The sequence below is a fragment of the Ammodytes marinus genome (assembly GCF_949987685.1).
Source record: "Ammodytes marinus genome assembly, chromosome: 11".
Classification (NCBI taxonomy): Eukaryota; Metazoa; Chordata; class Actinopteri; order Uranoscopiformes; family Ammodytidae; genus Ammodytes; species Ammodytes marinus.
This window is the reverse complement of record NC_137215.1, coordinates 3032914-3051394: the sequence shown is the minus strand read 5'-3', so window position 1 is coordinate 3051394 and position 18481 is coordinate 3032914. Positions and strand designations below refer to the sequence as shown.

Genomic DNA, 18481 nt, shown 5'->3' with positions numbered 1-18481 from the left:
GAACCCTGTAACCATATGAAATCAACAGTGTGGTACCTCTAATACAATCCAACTGACATAGGCCTACTGATAAAATTGAGCATTTTATAGCTGTAAATTTGACTTCTTCCGACTATTTTAAATTGTAAACCATTCCAGTGGTGGGTATAAAAATAAAACTATATATTGACATTTTTCTTCTTCATAGGAGCTTCCCAAGAACACAAAGGGATCTAATGTAGTTTAGGCCTCACATGCATGGACACAATATAACAATGCCAACTCGCCAAGGTCAGAATGACAGTCCATTGTCATCTCATCACTAACCGTAACCATCAAACAAAGGGAAGGACACAGGAAGCAGACAGACATAGCGGCATCTGCTTGTGTAGTCTTAATATAGAAGACCTTTATCTCTGTGTGTGTGTGTGTGTGGATGTGTGTGTGTGGATATGTGTGTGTGGATGTTAGTGTGTGTGTGTGTCTCTCTGTGTGTGTTTGTGTCTCTATGTATTTGTGTGTGTGTGTCTCTCTGTGTTTGTGTGTCTCTGAGTGTGTGTGTGTGTATGTGTGTCTCTGTGTATGTGTTTGTGTATGTGTGTGTGTGTGTGTGTATGTGTGTCTCTGTGTATGTGTTTGTGTGTGTGTGTCTGAGTGTGTGTGTATGTGTTTGTGTCTGTGTATGTGTGTGTATGTGTGTGTGTGTTTGTGTCTCTGTATGTGTGTGTGTGTTTGTGTGTCTGTCGTGTGGGGCCAATTTTTCCACTGGGATTGTTATTGGCACGGGGACAAAGTCAAACTCGCGAGTTGTCGCCTCGTTTGATACCGCGGGTGCACTGATATATGGCCACTGCACTTAGATTGAGGAGTGTGTGTGTGTGTGTGTGTGAGTGAGTGTGTATGTTGTTTATATGTGTGTGTGCACTTAGATTGAGGGATGTGAGTGTGTGTGTCTATATGCGTGTCTGTGTGTATGTGTGTGTGTGTGTGTGTGTGTCAGCATGTATGTGTGTGTCTCTCTCTCTGTGCATGTGTGTTTGTCTCATGTGTGTCTATGTATGTGTATGTGTGTATGTCTCTTTCTGTGTGTGTGTGTGTATGTCTGTCTCTTTCTGTGTGTGTGTGTGTTTGTGTGTCTGTGTGAGTGAGTGTGTATGTTGTTTATATGTGTGTGTGTGCACTTAGATTGAGGGATGTGAGTGTGTGTGTGTATATGCGTGTCTGTGTGTGTCTCTCTCTGTGTATGTGTGTTTGTCTCATGTGTGTCTATGTATGTGTATGTGTGTGTGTGTATGTCTCTTTCTGTGTGTGTGTGTGTGTGTATGTCTCTTTCTGTGTGTGTGTGTGTGTGTGTATGTCTCTTTCTGTGTGTGTGTGTGTGTATGTCTCTTTCTGTGTGTGTGTGTGTGTGTGTGCACTTAGATTGAGGGGCGGAACCGGGGCGGACATCAGAGAGACGGGCCCGGACATCTGTCGCAGCCCCGGCATGCCGCACAAAAGTCCCATGGCGAATTATCAAGCAGAGGGTCGTGGTTATTTTTATGAGTCGTTATAAGCTCGCTGTAGGACACGTGTGCACTCGTGTCTGGTCGCGAGGCGGATTTAAACAAATACAAAATATTATAATCATTCAATTTATTTTAATAGATTATTAACTTTTAAAGCTGCAGTGTGTAACTTTGGGTGTGTCAGAGAAGTGAAACATTTTCTAAGGTATATTCTCATAACTGAATAAACAAACTTTCCTCACAGGGAAAATGTGATCCCTGGAACACTGTTTGAAGTTAGAAAGCTTCCTGAAAAGTTTCACTGTTGTTGTTTACAGCAGCAGGGCCCACAGTTTGGTTTACAAACATATTCTAGTCTTACGTTTGGTTCCAGGCTCCTCAAAATAATTTAGTTTTGATTTATGATGATAGAATTATTCAATACCAAGAAATACATGCAGAGTAAATATGTTTAGTAAACTAACTGCAGGCTCTGTGAATGTAAACAAAACCCCCTCTTCTGAAACTGCATAGTGACCCTTTAAATACATTTATTTGTGTGGATATTTTAATTTTGGAAGTTATCTGTAAAGCAACATTAGCAAAGTATTGACCAGGTGCTTCAAGGGGAATTTCAGTAATAGTGAACTAAGATTCTGACCCCATTTAAGGTGAGAAACTACAGGCTAAATTGCTGTTTTAATTTTGAGATTTTTGTCTGTTTTGTTTTCCATAACATGTCTTCTTTCATACCAGTATAAATAAAACTTACACAATGTACCTTTAACTAAACCATGTCTGTTTGCGTCTGTATATTTCTCCTGTACGACCATCTTTCACGGCCATTATCTCAACATTAGTATTTTTTTCAATACTCTGAACCAAAACCTTACAGAAGCTACGGTGGCCTTCAAGGACAAGAAGCTATAGTTACTAAAGATGGCATCATCCACCACTGCCTCTAGTCTTTCCACAATATCAAGTGATGAGGTGAAGATGTATTTAGTTATTTATTCTATAGTACTTCTTCTTCTTCTTGGTCTTCCAACAGGTGCATTTCCCCAGGACGCCCACTATATATAAAAAACGCGTAAGGCTGTTAAGTTTGTCTGTTCTGTGCTACTGTAGAAACATGGCGGTGCAACATGGCGGCCTCAGCGCCCCGCTCCTATGTAGATATAAAAGGCTCATTCTAAGGTCATAAAAGAAACAACTTTTTATTTTCAAGTGATTATACACTAATTAAAACATACCAATGGATATTTTGTATCCACTAATAACTGCACTGTATCAGAGTGGGGCGACTGTGGCTCAGTTGGTAGAGAGGGTTGGCTGATGATCAAAGGGTTGGAGGTTCGATCCCCGCCCTGCCACCTGTGTCATGGTTGTTGTGTCCTTAGGCAAGACACTTCACCCACCTTGCCTTGTGTGAATGTCGATAGTTAGCCTGCTGCTATCGGTGTATGCATGTGTGTGTGAATGGTAACGTGGGAAAGGAAAACAGGTCTCCCTTGTAAAAGAGTCTTCGGTCTCAATGGGATTTACCTGTAGAAATAAAGGTTAAAAAAAAAAGAAAAAGTGAAGGTATTGAATATTTTTCTTTTGGGTGTTTCCCTTTGTAGACGGTCCCTGTGCTCTCGGCTGCACACAGAGAGACATGTTATGATTATAAAAATTAAAAGTTGTAGTACATGGTCTGCCTCATGACAATGGCAAAGATGCATCGTTTGTGTTTTAAATAGCTTCAATAAAAATTAATTAATAATAATTTTTTCGACTGAATTATCAATATGGTGCAATGTAATGTTATAATAAGACCACCCATATCGTAAAGCTAGTAAAAGCATTTCAGGGGAAAAGGATGAGTAGGATATTTCTCTCTCTTTCTTAGGTAGACACCAGACAAAATGGATGCATGGAAAACTCAAAAGTCATCCCTGCGTTCCAAATCACACACTCTTTCTTTTTACTACACTACATACTAAAGTACAGAAGAGTTTTAGGGCCACAGGAGAGAAAAAAAAAATCAGATAAGGAAGTTTTTTTTTTTTTTTCATTATGTCGAGAAATGTCAAGAATAAAGACGAATACTCCAAAATGCTATTGGAGTTAGTGGGGCATTTATGTATTTTCAGCATACTACAATTGACGTGTATGTATTGGGACATCCTAAATCTTCTTTCTACCATACTAAATAGTAGGGAAGTACGGGAATGGAATGCAGCCCATGACTCTTTGTGTTGTTTTTGTTGCTCCCGACTTTGCCTGTCAATCCCAAGGCTGCGATCCAATCACCATTCTTTCTGCTATTTAGTATGGTAGGAAAAAAGATTTAGGATGTCCCAAAGCATGTGGTCAGAATTAGAATGCTTATTAAAATACCTGGATGTCTACTACATCCGGCCGATATTTTTTTAGTGTTGAAATCAGCATATATTTTGGGCGATTCTGACCCATAATCTAGTGTGCACCTGAAGTGACGTCACATCGACAAAGCCTCCATATGAAAACAACCAGCGATGAGACGGATATAAAGGCAAGAGGCAAGATCAAGGCGCAATGTTATGATGAAATAAATAAGTAAAAGTATGTCCCAATTGTATGCCTACTAGCATGCTAGCTAGATTATTTGTATGGTCAGATGTAGTATATAGAATAGAAAAAAAGAAAAGAGTATGCGATTTGGAACGCAGGGCAAAATCTGAGCAGACATTTAATTATTATTTCCCGACATAAATAGAGCCACACCCACCGTTACAGTAACTTTTCGACTGACGCAGTAGCCGCCATTTTGCTTCAAAGAAATAAATGACATTCACCACAAGTTTCCTTTAATGATTTCCTACAAAATGTCGTGCACCTATCTATAGCATTGTGTGTATTACTACGTGGAAGCTTTGAGAGAGGGGGCGTAAACCTAGCCCCCTACTTCATTCTTCATGGACAAACAAACTATACAGTTCGTCGGTGCGTTTTTTTTCTTCACAGCTCTCTGTCTGTCTGTCTGTCTGTCTGTCTGTCTGTCTGTCTGTCTGTCTGTCTGTCTGTCTGTCTGTCTGTCTGTCAGTCTGTCTGTCTGTCAGTCTGTCTGTCTGTCTGTCTGTCTGTCTGTCTGTCGTCTTACAATCCGTACAATGCTTTTTGAAAGGTATCACAGTTTCCAAAAAAAAAAAAAAATTAAAAAAAAAAAATTAAAAAGTTAACAGTTAATAATGTTGAGCTCTTCTAACAACAAAGAGCATAGAGGGGTGTGAGTGATGGTTTTTTTGTTTTTTTAAATCTCCGTCCATTTATGCTGTATATAAAAGTATACAAAAAAGTCAAAATACACTGTACCTTTCAAAGTATGCCACTACACGTTAACATACATTGTTCATAAAGTGCATATTGATGAAAATATATAAAAAAATGTATTTTTTTTCAAGTACGATTTTTTTTTTCCTACTCTTTTTTTTTCTGTTTTTAGTTTTTTTTAACACGTCGATTCTAACATGGGCTCGCACACGTCATTGTTCTCGAGTTCCTCTTTCTCCAGTTCGTCTTTCGAGTCCTCCTCTTTAGTAGTGTCCGCTTTAGTGTCGCCCCCTTGTGACTGCAACGAGTACTTCACCTTGACGTTAAAAAAATCCAATTTTTCCGGCAGCAGCCCCCTGTTAAAAAGCAGCGACGTCAGGTACGAGAAAAGCAATATGGACACTCCCCCTGCCAGCATACAGATGGTCCGGACAGGGGATTTTTGGACCCAAACTCCATCTATCATAGTGCACCCGGGGAATTTAAGAATAGCCGGAATTCCGAGAAGTTGCTCGCCGCACAGCAGTCGCAGCAGCATGCCGACCACGCAGCCGATCACCGCCCCGTAACCGTTGGAGATTTCGAAAAAGAGAACGCAGACCAGTTGGGGAAGCATGAGCGTGTAGGTGAGGTCGGAGCGAAGCATCCAAATCATCAGGACACTGTTGTCCAGGAAAGTGAGGGACGTCCCGGCCAAACCACACACCACCACCGAGATACGGATCACCCACGAGATCTCCTGCTCCGATGCCTAGAAGGAAGGGACAGAGAGGGGAGAGGGGTTAGGAAGGGTCTGGAAGTCTTTTTTTTTTTTGAGGGTTATTTTTATGCTTTTATTAGTTTGGAGAGACAGACAGACAGACAGACAGACAGACAGACAGACAGACAGACAGACAGACACTGGTCATTAAGGGAGAGGGTTAGGAAGTGTGTTTGACTTTTTTTTTGGGGGGGGGGGGGGGGATTTTATGCTTTTATTAGCCAAGGTTCAGGGTACTTTGTTTGTACCCGAAGGTAAAGGGTGTTTCTCTTATTTATTTTTTAACAAATTTTTTATTTTATTTATTTTTTAATCCCATGTGTGGGATGCAGACAGTGTGTTCTATTTACATCTATGGCTATACATACAACATATGCACATACATTTATAGTATATCTCCACAATACATATCAATATACTGTTTGTCCTTGCACACACAAACAGCAGTATAGCCTACACTGCAGATAAAATATTCAATAGGTCCTCGTAGCATCCTTCTAATGCAATTATTTTTAATGATCTGTCTGCCTGTATTAGCATGATTAATTTGATTCAACATCATTGCAAATGAGGGTCACACACACACACACACACACACACACACACACACACACACACACACACACACACACACACGCCATTTCTCCCCACCTGTGGCCTCAGTATGTTTCTGTAGATGTTGTTGGTGAAGATAGAAGCAGCAGAGAGCAGAGCCGAGTCCGTGGAGCTCATGACGGCAGCAGCCACGGCGCCGATGCCCACGATGGAGATGTATGTTGGGGTAAGATACTGCAGCACGATGGGGAGCACCAGGCCAGTTTCCCCACGCTCATACGGAGACAGGGGGCCATAGGCCGTCAGGTTCCAGTCTAAAAGGGATATCAGGGACAGATTGACAGACAGGTGAGTGGTGGAATAAAGAATCAAAACCACACAAAAATAGCAATAAAAATAGAATTAAATGTAAGTTAATCTGTCTTAGATGTCTGTCTTTTTGGCCTTTTTCTATACACACTAAATGTATCTTTTTTTCTTTACATAAAGAGAAAAAAAAAGATATTGTCAGAAAGAAATCACCTTTTGTCAAAATCAGTAACTACTGTATCTCCTCGCGATCAGCTGGCTACTTGTACCTACCGTGTGATGCTGTAAATAAATCCAATGTTAATACACAGCCTAGGCTCTGTAAACGGGCACGTTGCTAGCTACGGTGGGACCCATTTGTATACCTAACAGTTCATAGAGCTGTTTAATAACATCAGATTTGTTTTCAGTGCACAGAGGCTGAGAAATAAAATTATTTTAGTAAACGGACATTCTGTTCTGTGTAGTTTTTAACTAACCCCATCAGATTTTAGATGTAGTTTTTTAAGGCCTACTTAATGGGTTAAAGTATGGGTTCTAAAAGTGTGTGTTTTGAGCGCGTACTTGTGGAAGCGGCGGCTGCTCCTAGTAGGATGGGAGGGATGCCTAGCGTTGGTACGATCACCGCGGCAGCAAAGCAGGTGATCTTAGCCGTGGCTGAAGACGCCGCAGACAGAGTCCTCTGGTGGAAGTTCTGAAGTCCCAAGTTCCCCAAACCCTGGAAAAGACAAATCAGAATGTATTGTGTCATAAAAAACAAACAAAGCAGTTTGTGTTCATTCTTGCGCCCCCTTTGGACAAAAGCGGTAGTGTTTTACTACGCCAGCTGTAGTTCCTGGGTGAGCGTATACCCATGACAAAGGCATTAAGAAAAACTATATAAAAATAGCATTCTTTGTATTGATGGTTTCGTTTGCTGTTACAGGTAATTTATGATCATCAAAAATAGGGTGGTTAATAAATACCAAACTCAGGTATTTTGAAGAGCTCTCAGGATGGCCCTCATGTACTAGTAAGTAAATAAAAAATAAATTGAGTACACATAATCACAGTCAGATTTATGACACGTGCCTACCAGCTCACATTGTTCCAAGCGCCGTTTATATGCGAGTAAATCAACAACCATTCCAAACTGACGGGCTATTTTCAAATCAGCACACTGACAAGCCCCCATTTCTCTATTTAAAGGTCCTCTGAGAAACTTTTAGTTTGATTTAATTCTAGCGCCCCCTTTGGACACAAGCGGTAGTGTATTTGCTACGCTAGCTGTTGTTCCTGGGTGAGCGTATACCCATGACAAAGGCATTCAGAAAAACTATATAAAAATAGCATTCTTTGCACTGATGGTCTCGTTTGCTGTTACGTGTAATTTATGATCATCAGAGGAAATATGAGACTGTTTCAGAAATATTTTAAAGTTCCTCGTAACACCTTTAATACCTTCCAGAGCCCTTAGGTCGTCTGGGACAGGTCTACTTACAGTCCCTAGAGTTAGGACTAAACAAGGAGAAGCAGCTTTTAGTTATTATGCACCAAAAATCTGGAACAAACTCCCAGAAAACTTGAGGTCTGCTGCAACCCTCAGTTCTTTTAAATCGAGTCTGAAGACTTTTTTGTTTCCATTTTAACCTGCAATTTTTATTTTATTTGCTTCTTTTATTCGCTTTTAAATGTTTTATAATGTGTTTTATGTATTCTAATCTTGCCCCTGTAAAGCACTTTGAATGGCCTTGTGTCTGAATTGTGCTATATAAATAAACTGGCCTTGCCTTCTCAATACAATATTATACGATTTTGGTTCCATTCCAATGCCCATACTTCCCTGCTATTTAGTTTGGTAGAAAAAGATTTAAGAAGTCCCAATACATGTGGTCAGATGCAGCATGCTGAAAAATACCCACCCTGCGTTCCACATCACATACTCTTTATTTTTTCTATTCTACATACTACAGCTTATTATAAAAAGAATCTAGGTGGCATGCAGTTTGCTACAATTGGGACATACTTTAAGTTAATTATTAAATCAGAAATATTAAAAAGTTCCTCGTAGCACCTTTAAGGAAATCTTAAAAGAATAACGTATCAAAAGTATAAAGAATTTAAACTGGTGGCGGACAGAGGGGCCACCTGATCCGTCCGCCTAGGATGAAAACAGATTGGAATAATTGGCCCAATGTCCGTCGGTGGCACACTGCCAACACACACACACACACACACACTGCCAACACACACACACACACACACTGCCAACACACACACACACACACACACACACACACACACACACACACACACACACACACACACACACACACACACACACACACACACACACACACACACACACACACACACACACACACACACACACACACACACACACACACACACACACACACACACACACACACACACACACACACACACACTAAAGTGACTAAATCAAGCAAAAGGACTGTCAATTCAAGGGTCACTTAATTCGTCATTCAAAAGATTATAATTTCAATTGCCTATTGTATCATAATGAACAAACACAATGATATCAGAAGAACACTTCAGATTTTAAATTTGAAAGGGGAAATTTGATCCAGTCAGTGCAAACAATAAATAAAAAAAAAGGGTTGACATTTTATTATTGACATTCCTGTAATGCTGCATTGCAATCTAGGACTGTGATGGGAAGGAGGGCCAATGTTTGTGTAACACCCGCCCGCCCGCCCGCCCGCACTGCACTGCGGCACCGCGTTGCATAAGACAGATAGCGGTCAAAGATATCTGACAGAAATAGTTTTGGATGCCAACTTTAGATTTGGATCTTTTCCAGTCCAAACTGGAAACTGGATACACTGTAGCCTACTATCCATGATTAAAAAAAAAAACAATAAAGGCTGTAGGGACCTCCTTGGGCAAACTGCTCTTTAAAAAGGTGCACTGCGTAACTTTGGGTGCGTCAGAGATGTGGACATTTTCTAAGGTATATTCTCACAAGTGATAAAAAAATAACTTTCCTCAATGTGATCCCTGGAACACTGTTTGAAGTTAGAAAAGCTTCCTGAAAAGTTACTGTTTCACTGTTTACAGCAGCAGGGCCCACAGTTTGGTTTACAAACATATTCTAGTCTTACGTTTGGTTCCAGGTTCCTCAAAATAATTTGATTTATGATGAGAGATTTATTCAACACTAAGAATTACATGTAGAGTTAATATGTGTTGTAAACTAACTGCAGGCTCTGTGAATGTAAACAAATCCCCCTCCTCTGAAACTGCAAAGTGCACCTTTAAACACACAATTGGGAAGCGCTCGTGATGTAGTGGTTATTGTTCCCTCCCTCCCCCATAGAGTCTCAGTCCTCTTCACAGCAGACCCGGGTTAGAATCCAGCCAGGGTCGTTCTCTGCATGTCATTCCCCTCTCTGTCTGTCTGTCTGTCTGTCTGTCTGTCCTCTTCACAGCAGACCCAGGTTAGAATCCAGCCCGGGTCGTTCTCTGCATGTCATTCCCCTCTCTGACACATTTCATCTCTGTCTCTACAAAACTGTCTAATAAAATAAAAAATTAAAATCTAAAAAACACAAAAAAACACTCACATTTTACCCTTTCTTGAGAACCCTTTAAATCCTTGTAACTATATTATTTGGGGAGGGGGGCTGGGAGGGTAAACTGAATGCTAATATGTACGTGTATGAAAGGAGTTAGGAATATCTGTCAACCCCGCGGAAAAATACTGTCATGTCAGTTGGACGACTATTTGAACATTTCTGATTGGAATGTTGCATGTCACTCCCCTCTCTACCCCAGTTCACCATTTCATTGATCATACAGTGTGTGCGTTGCTTACGTTTGTTGACTGTGTCTTGTGTTCTTGAAGCAACGGTCATGTGCCTCCTTTAAATTGCCCCTCGTGGACGAATAAAGTGATTTGAATTGAATTGAATTGACCTCTGTCTCTCTCTCTCTCTCTCTGTCTCTCGAAAAGAAAAGTCTAATAAAGCAAAAAAAAAACTAAAATTATCTAAAAAAACCCCCCAAAAAACACACATTTCCCCACTTCTTGAGGAACCTTTAAAGTCTTTAAATTCTTACCAGAAGTAGAAAGTTGGCTATCCACCTCGAAGCATCTCCAAAAAAAAACGTCTAATAAAAGCAAAAATACCCAAAAAATAATCTAAAAAAACACATTTTACCCTTTCTTAAGGACCCTTAAAAGTCTTACCAGGAGTAGAAAGTTGTCTATCCACCTCCAGGCAGTGTCTGCGTCCAGGTTGCCCACCCAGGGGGGGCCGTAGGTGTAGTTAAAGGCCGTGTGTGTGATGTCGGTCACAGCTGGACTCATCATAGAGAAAGGAACACACAGCCACTGGAGGGACAAACACACACAGTAGGATTCTTTGTTATCTTTTGTTTTGTTTTACTCAAAAGGTTTCTCCGAGGAAAATTCAATTAGTGTTAATTCTCTAGCCGTGGAACAAAAGCGGTAGTGTTTTTACCACGCCAGCTGTTGTTGTTCCTGGGTGAGCGTATACCCATGACAAAAGGCATTAAGAAAAACTGTAGAAAAATAGCATTTATTTGCACTGATGGTCTTGTTTGCTGTGACATGTCATTTAGGAATCATCAGAGGAAAAATGAGACCGTTTCAGGAATATTTGAAAGTTCCTCATTGTACCTTTAATTATAAGCAACAACACTGAAGGCCAGTTAACTTTACAGCATACAGTAGGTTTGCATACCGGTTTACAGAGCCTAGGCTGTATGCATTAACACTGGATTTGTTCAGCGCCCACACAGTTTGTACAGGTAGCGAATGCATAAGGAGATATTCACTGATTTTGACAGAGAGTGATTTTGTGCAACAAGCGTTCTCCAGAATCACTGACTCCACTTTTTAACTCCAGCTTTTTGACCATTTACAGCTCCGGAAAAAAATCAAGAGACCAGTCTGGATTTTTCTTAAATCTTCATCTCTACATTACTCAATTGAAATGCTCTTAATCACAATATTCTTATTGTGAATTTGGTAGAAATGTTGTCAGTAGGTTGTAGAATAAAACCAAAATGTTCATTCTACTCAAACATATGCCTATAAATAGTAAAAACAAGAGACACTGAACATTTGGAGTGGTCTCTTATTTTTTCCAGACCTGTATAAAATAAATATGTGGTTTTATAAGAGATTATGATGTGGAGATATTGATTTCAGTATTGCGTCAGAGCCAGTAGCTACAGGAGCTGTTTAGTCAAGCTTAGCATTACCACTGGAAGTATCAGGAGGAGGGGGAAGGGGGAGGGGGAAGGGGGAAGGAGGGGGGGCATAATACCCAGACGTGCCTCAGTCCAAAGTCCAAAAAGTAGGCCGACAAAGACTTCCGAATCTCCGTCATTAACTATCAAAAGTTCAAAGTCCGTTTATTGTCATACAGTATGTACTATGATTTATTGACACAACCACTGGCTATTACATTCTTGTAAGTTCTCAGGCTCTCTCTCTCTCTCTCTCTCTCTCTCTCTCTCTCTCTCTCTCTCTCTCTCTCTCTCTCTCTCTCTCTCTCTCTCTCTCTCTCTCTCTCTCTCTCTCTCTCTCTCTCTCTCTCTCTCTCTCTCTCTCTCTCTCTCTCTCTCTCTCTCTCTCTCTCTCTCTCTCTCTCTCTCTCTCTCTCTCTCTCTCTCTCTCTCTCTCTCTCTCTCTCTCTCTCTCTCTCTAACAATGCAACAAAGGCAAGTGTATTTCTATAGCACAATACAGACACCAAGGCCATTCAAAGAAGTGCTTTACAGGGGCATGAAATACATCAAGATTAAAATACATATCAAGTATAGAATAGACATTAGAAAAGTGAATGAAAAATATGAATAGAAATAAAATTTAAATAAAATAAAAATTGCAGGTTAAAAAGGAAAAAAATAAAAGTCTTCTGATTTGATTTAAAAGAGCTGAGAGTTGCAGCAGACCTCAAGTTTTCTGGGAGTTTGTTCCATATACAGTCAAGTGCTGTAATAGCCAATGAAGGCTTTTTCTATTGATTATCGAGAAGGATATGAATAATTTTGGACATGCCGCTTTTTGTTCAAATGTAAATTAAACCACAATGATGCCTCTTGTACATGGTCTTATTATCTTCTGGGAGAAGCCTGTGTCATTTCCAATCAAGAAAAAGCTTGCTGGTTTCATAAAAAACACTTCAAGTCAAAATTTGCCAGGGGTATGTCAGTTGTGCTAGGTCAATGAATAATGAGAATGAAAATTGACTGTGTATTGGACTGCAGCTGCTTAACAAAAATAATTAGCATTTTCTGTAACAGTAAATCTGTATCTGAATCTGATGAAAATGGGGGCCGATGATGATGTATGATGTGAAAGAGATAATTGTGTATTGTGTGGAATTGTCCGAAAGAATAATTATAAATAGATAAATATGAATAATTTCGGGCTTGGCTGTACTTGACTGTTTTTAGTGCACAGATGAAATTTATAAAGACAAAACGTCATGAATGGCAAAGAGAAACTAAACATATTGCATCTCGTTTGTATGATCAGAAAAGTGAGTAAGTAGCTGTTGGTCTTATCGTCAAACTCTGGGAAAGAAATGTAAAAAATAAAAGCCTGTTCCATAAAATGTTTGACTAATCTTTCTAAGATTTATGTAAGGAGCTTTTGGGCCATTTAATTTAAAAGATTATATTTTATGCTATTGAAACGGCATATATTGTATAGTTTAATTTGAAACGCCTCATTTTGAAGGGGTACAACTCCTTATTGTTTGCATATATTTCATGCTTGGACAGCTTCCAACCAATAAAATCTAATCAAATCAAACCAGGTTTTTATTTATAGCCCAATATCACTAACAGCTATTTGCCTCAGTGGGATTTACAATCAATAAAGCCATTGGACGCTCACAATGCTTCACATGACACAGGTCTTTCCTTACTGATAAATCCAATAGAAAAGTTATTGGTTCTTAAGCATTTTTTATTTTTATTTTATTTTGTGAAGTTAACTACTGAAACTACAAATATGTTTGGTCCAAAAAAGGAAAATTAATACATTTTTATTATTTTTATTTATTTAAGTAATTTTTTTTATTTTTTATTAGACAGTATGTCCAGATGGAACTGTTATATTGATTTAGGACTAAACAAGGAGAAGCAGCTTTCAGTTTTTTATGCACCAAATATCTGGAACAAACTCCCAAAAAACTTGAGGTCTGCTGCAACTCTCAGCTCTTTTAAAATCACATCTGAAGACTTTTCTGTTTCCCTTTTTAACCTGCCATTTTTATTTCATACATTTTTCCTTCACTTTTCTAATGTGTATTCATTGCTTGATGTATTTTTAATCTTGGTGTATTTCATGACCCTGTAAAGCACTTTGAGTGGCCTGAATTGAGTCTGAAGAATTGTGCTATTGAAATGAACTCGCCTTGCCCTTTATTACGGACAGGTTCTAGGTCTCAGGGCGATTCACCTTCCAGGAAATATGTGATGGAGTCAAGACATTGTGCTAATGACAAAGCTGCTGGAAGTAGGCTCTGGCGGTGAGCGCGTACCCGAGAGAGAGAGAGAGAGAGAGAGAGAGACAGAGAGACAGAGAGAGAGAGAGAAAGAGAGTGAGTAGGCTCTGGCGGTGAGTGCGTACCCCGGGGGGTTTATAAATAGCAACGGTATTCCTTCATGAAAAAAAAAAAAAAAGTGCTGTGTAATGATCGGTGCATTTTTATAATAAACGAGAGATAAAAGAGTGTGTGTGTGTGTGTGTGAGTGTGTGTGTGAGAGTGTGTGTGTGTGTGTGTGTGTGTGTGTGTGTGAGTGTGAGAGTGTGTGTGACAGTGTGTGTGAGTGAGTGAGTGAGTGAGTGAGTGAGTGAGTGAGTGAGTGAGTGAGTGAGTGAGTGAATGAGTGCGTGTGTGCGAGCGAGTGAGTGAGTGCGTGCGTGACTGAGTGAATAAGTGTGTGCGTGCGAGTGTGTCAAGCAGCAGCACTAACGCCTTTGTTTGAAGACGCTATAAAAGTGATGAAAAAAAACTCCCCTAATTAGTCAAATGAATAACCTGTCAAAAAAGGACAAAGCCATTTAGACTAGGAGCTCATACTCACTATGCGACAGTATGGCCAAGGCATACCAGCTGGTCCCCCTACAAATACAACTACTGCGTCATTGTGTATAACATCTTAAAGGTGCTACGAGGAACTTTTAAATATTTCTGAAACAGTCTCATTTTAACAGCAAACGAGACCATCAGTGCAAAGAATGCTATTTTTATAACGTTTTTCTTAATGCCTTTGTCATGGGTATATACGCTCACCCAGGAACAACAGCTGGCGTGGTAAAACTCTACCGCTTTTGTCCAAAGGGGACGCAAGTGGGGCGACTGTGGCTCAGTTGGTAGAGCGGGTTGGCCGATGATCAAAGGGTTGGAGGTTCGATCCCCGCCCTGCCACCTGTGTCATAGTTGTTGTGACCTTGGGCAAGACACTTCACCCACCTTGCCTCGTGTGAATGTCGATAGTTAGCCTGCTATCGGTGTATGAATGTGTGTGTAAATGGTAACGTGGGAATGGAGAACAGGTCTCCCTTGTAAAAGAGTCTTCGGACTCAATGGGATTTACCTGTAGAAATAAAGGTTAAAGAAAAAAAAAGTATTAACACAAAGTGAAAGTTCCCTCAATGCACCTTTGAATAGAAGAATGAATCCTCAAATATTTTACAAGTAAATTACATGCAGTGTTGTTGTTGGTTTCTTTCATTTGTGACGTAGTTTGTATTGAGTGACACTGTGATGTGTTCAAGGACTGTTCAGTAAAAATCAATTATTTTGAGTATTTGGCAAAGATAGCTGCATGGTGATTAGTTCAATGTAATCTTGTAAAATGTAGTGTTGTAAGTGTTAGGCAATGAAGCTAAAACCAATAGGCTAGACTAGGTTTTACCCCGACTGTAATGCTGCTGTGCACCGTGGGAGAATTTGGAGAAAGATTCAGACAGAGGGATCAGAAAATATTGGATACGTCCCAACACCCCTCGTAAGAAGGCCTTTAAGTTCTCTGGAAGCCTTTTCCTGGAATGACCTGCAACATGAGCTCAGACTTCACAATCTAGTGACTTACAGTGAATTTTAAAGCCCTTGTAAAGAGCTTTAAAATAACAGTTTATTGGACAACTGACAATGTTGTAATCAATCATTTCAATGTATTTTATTTATGTATTCAATGTATTTTTATCCAAAAGCTGCAGTGTGTAACTTTGGGTGTGTCAGAGAAGTGAAACATTTTCTAAGGTATATTCTCATAACTGAATAAAACAAACTTTCCTCACAGGGAAAATGTAGATCCCTGGAACACTGTTTGAAAATGCCACCGAAGAAGTTAGAAAGCTTCCTGAAAAGTTACTGTTTCACTGTTTACAGCAGCAGGGCCCACTGTTTGGTTTACAAACATGTTCTAGTCTTAAAGCTGGGGTATGTGATTTCTGATTGGTCAAAGTTAACATGAGCTGTACACTTTGACCAATCAGAGTGAGGCTCCGATTCTCTGTTCTTATTGGCTGTTGGGACTGTCCATTCACTTTGGCACGACTTTGTTGGTGTAGAGCGTGTCAGGAGGGGAGGGACCAAAGAGAACAAGTGGAGCGGTTGAGGTATTTCGATTCAAATCTCTATCCCAACTGTCATTTTCTCCCCAAATCCTCCACCCCAGCTTTAAGTTTGGTTCCAGGTGCCCCAAAATATTTTACTTTTGACTTGTGATGATACAGTAATTCCATACTAAGAATTACGTGAACTGCAGGCTCTGTGAATGTAAACAAATCCACCTCCCTTGAAACCCGAATAGTGCACCTTTAGATGTATTGGTCTCAATGCGAGTGTTATGTTGTGGCTATAACGGTCTCTTTTTCTTGGCCAGGTCTCCACTGGAAAAGGGATTTGAATCCCATTGAGCCTAACCTGGTTATTAAATAAAGGTTATATCATATTATCTAATTCTTCTCAGAAATCAAGCACATACGACATAAGTCCTTTGTCCTAAAATGGCAAACTCTGCTAAACTGTTGCCTACAATGTTTTGTTCTAAAATCCCTGACAACCAAGAAAACTAAATGGGTAATATTAGGATATAGGAAAATAACTAACAGCTCAGATTTTACAATGAACATACAGCCATATCTACAATGGAATGGTTTAGATCAAAGCATAGTCATGTGTTAGAATGGCCCAGTCAAAGTCCAGACCTCAATACAATTGAGAATATCTGGAAAGACTTTAAAATTGCTGTTCACAGACGCTCTCCATCCAATCTGACGCTGAATCTGAAGCTCGAGCTATTTTGCAAAGATGAACGGGCAAAAATGTCAGTCTGTAGATGTACAAAGCTGGTAGAGACATACCCCAATAGACTTGGAGCTGTAATTGCAGCGATAGATGGTTCCACAACGTATTTACTCAGGGGGGCTGAATACTTTTGCACGCCACACTTTTCAGTTTTTTATTTATAAAAAAAATTGTAAATCATATTTTATTTTCATTCCACTTAACAATTATGCACCACTTTGTGTTGGTCTATCACATGAAATCCCAATAAAATAAATGTACGTGTGTGTGTGTGGTTGTAAAAACTAAATGGGTAATATTAGGATATAGGAAAATAACTAACAGCTCAGATTTTACAATGAAAACGGATGGGACGGAATGTTCATGGAGGCCCAACGGTTACGGCCTCTGCACACATCCTGCGTCTACCTCTGGAGCGCGTCGCCTTACCTTACTGCTGCGTCTCTCGGACTTTTCTCGGACACACATGGAACGTCTCAGCAAAACATAAGAGTTTTCATAGATAATTCCCATTAAAAATGAAGTTCTTTCGTGTCATTTATGATGCATATGATTTATATTGAGTCTAATATTGAGTCTGGACAGTAATCCGTGCGCCCCATTGCCTTTTTTTTTTTTTTTTTGCAATTTTCGCTTGTTGGAAGTTTTATTTTGAAAGGGACACACAAGGAAATGGTGAAACTACAGCGAAAGCTGCCGGTATGAAGTCAATATGACTCTCAGCTGAGTATTTCTCTATCAGTTAAAGCAGAGAGACGCGCGGCTCTCAGAAAAAAGGTAAAGGGGAGCGTCGCTGCAGACGTGCCTCCGACGCGCATCAGCAGTGCGTCTGAGGTTGGATGTGTGCCCGCTCTAGGTTGATTACACGGTCAGTGACAAAAAGTCAGACGCAGACGCGAGGTAGACGCGCAGTAGAGGTAGGATGTGTGTGGAGGCCGTTAGAGTGTAGAATTTGTGAAAAATAAACCAAAAACTCACTTTTCAACGCCCTCTCACTCACACAAGCCTAACCCCACATGGATAATTGTTGGATCAAAATGTAGATAATATTGTGCCGGTCGCATGCATGTCACTATGGACACAAACAGACCTATATATTGGGAGCTAGGAGTGTCCAAACAAAATGGTGTCCAACCAACTGCCGCATAGACTCCCCATGTTAAGTGTGATTTTACATTTCTGGAGAAAGGCCAGACCACACTGTGTAACTCTGGTTGTGTCAGGGAAGTAAACATGTTTTTTTCTAATGTAGGTCAATATTCTCATAACTTAATAAACAACAATTTCTCATGGGAAAATGTGATCCCTGGAACACTGTTAGCAGTTAGAAAGCTTCTCGAAAAAGTTACTGATTCACTGTAGTTCTTGACAGCAGCAGGGCCCACAGTTTGGTTTACAAACATATTTTTAAATGTAAGTGCCAAAAAATAGTTTTTGATTTGATTTATGATGATAGAATTATTCAATACTAAGAATGACAAATTACATGTAGAGTAAATATGTGTTGTAAACTAAATACAGGCTCTGTGAATGTAAACAAATCCCCTCCTCTGAAACTGCGTAGTGACCCTTTTCACTCAGGGGCGACTGTGGCTCAGGTGGTAGAGCGGGTCGGCCAATGATCAAAGGGTTAGCGGTTCGATCCCCGCCCTGCCACTTGTGTCACGGTTGTTGTGTCCTTGGGCAAGACACTTAACCCACCTTGCCTCGCGTGAATGTCGATAGTTAGCCTGCTGCTATCGGTTTATGAATGTGTGTGTGAATGGTAACGT

General features: G+C 40.1%; 1 protein-coding gene across 1 annotated transcript in view; it reads right to left on the bottom strand.

Annotated features, from left to right (window-relative positions):
* Nucleotides 1-3952: 3952 nt before the first annotated feature.
* The window catches only part of LOC307257222 (high-affinity choline transporter 1-like), a 27713-nt gene continuing 13184 nt past the window's right edge, over nucleotides 3953-18481 (bottom strand). The window contains exons 5-8 of the mRNA XM_080036390.1: nucleotides 10598-10741; nucleotides 6949-7102; nucleotides 6172-6389; nucleotides 3953-5511 (exon numbers count right to left, since the gene is read on the bottom strand). Of these exons, the coding sequence (XP_079892516.1) occupies nucleotides 4939-5511; nucleotides 6172-6389; nucleotides 6949-7102; nucleotides 10598-10741 (1089 nt within the window). The 3' untranslated portion in view covers nucleotides 3953-4938. The remainder of the gene's footprint in view (nucleotides 5512-6171; nucleotides 6390-6948; nucleotides 7103-10597; nucleotides 10742-18481) is intronic.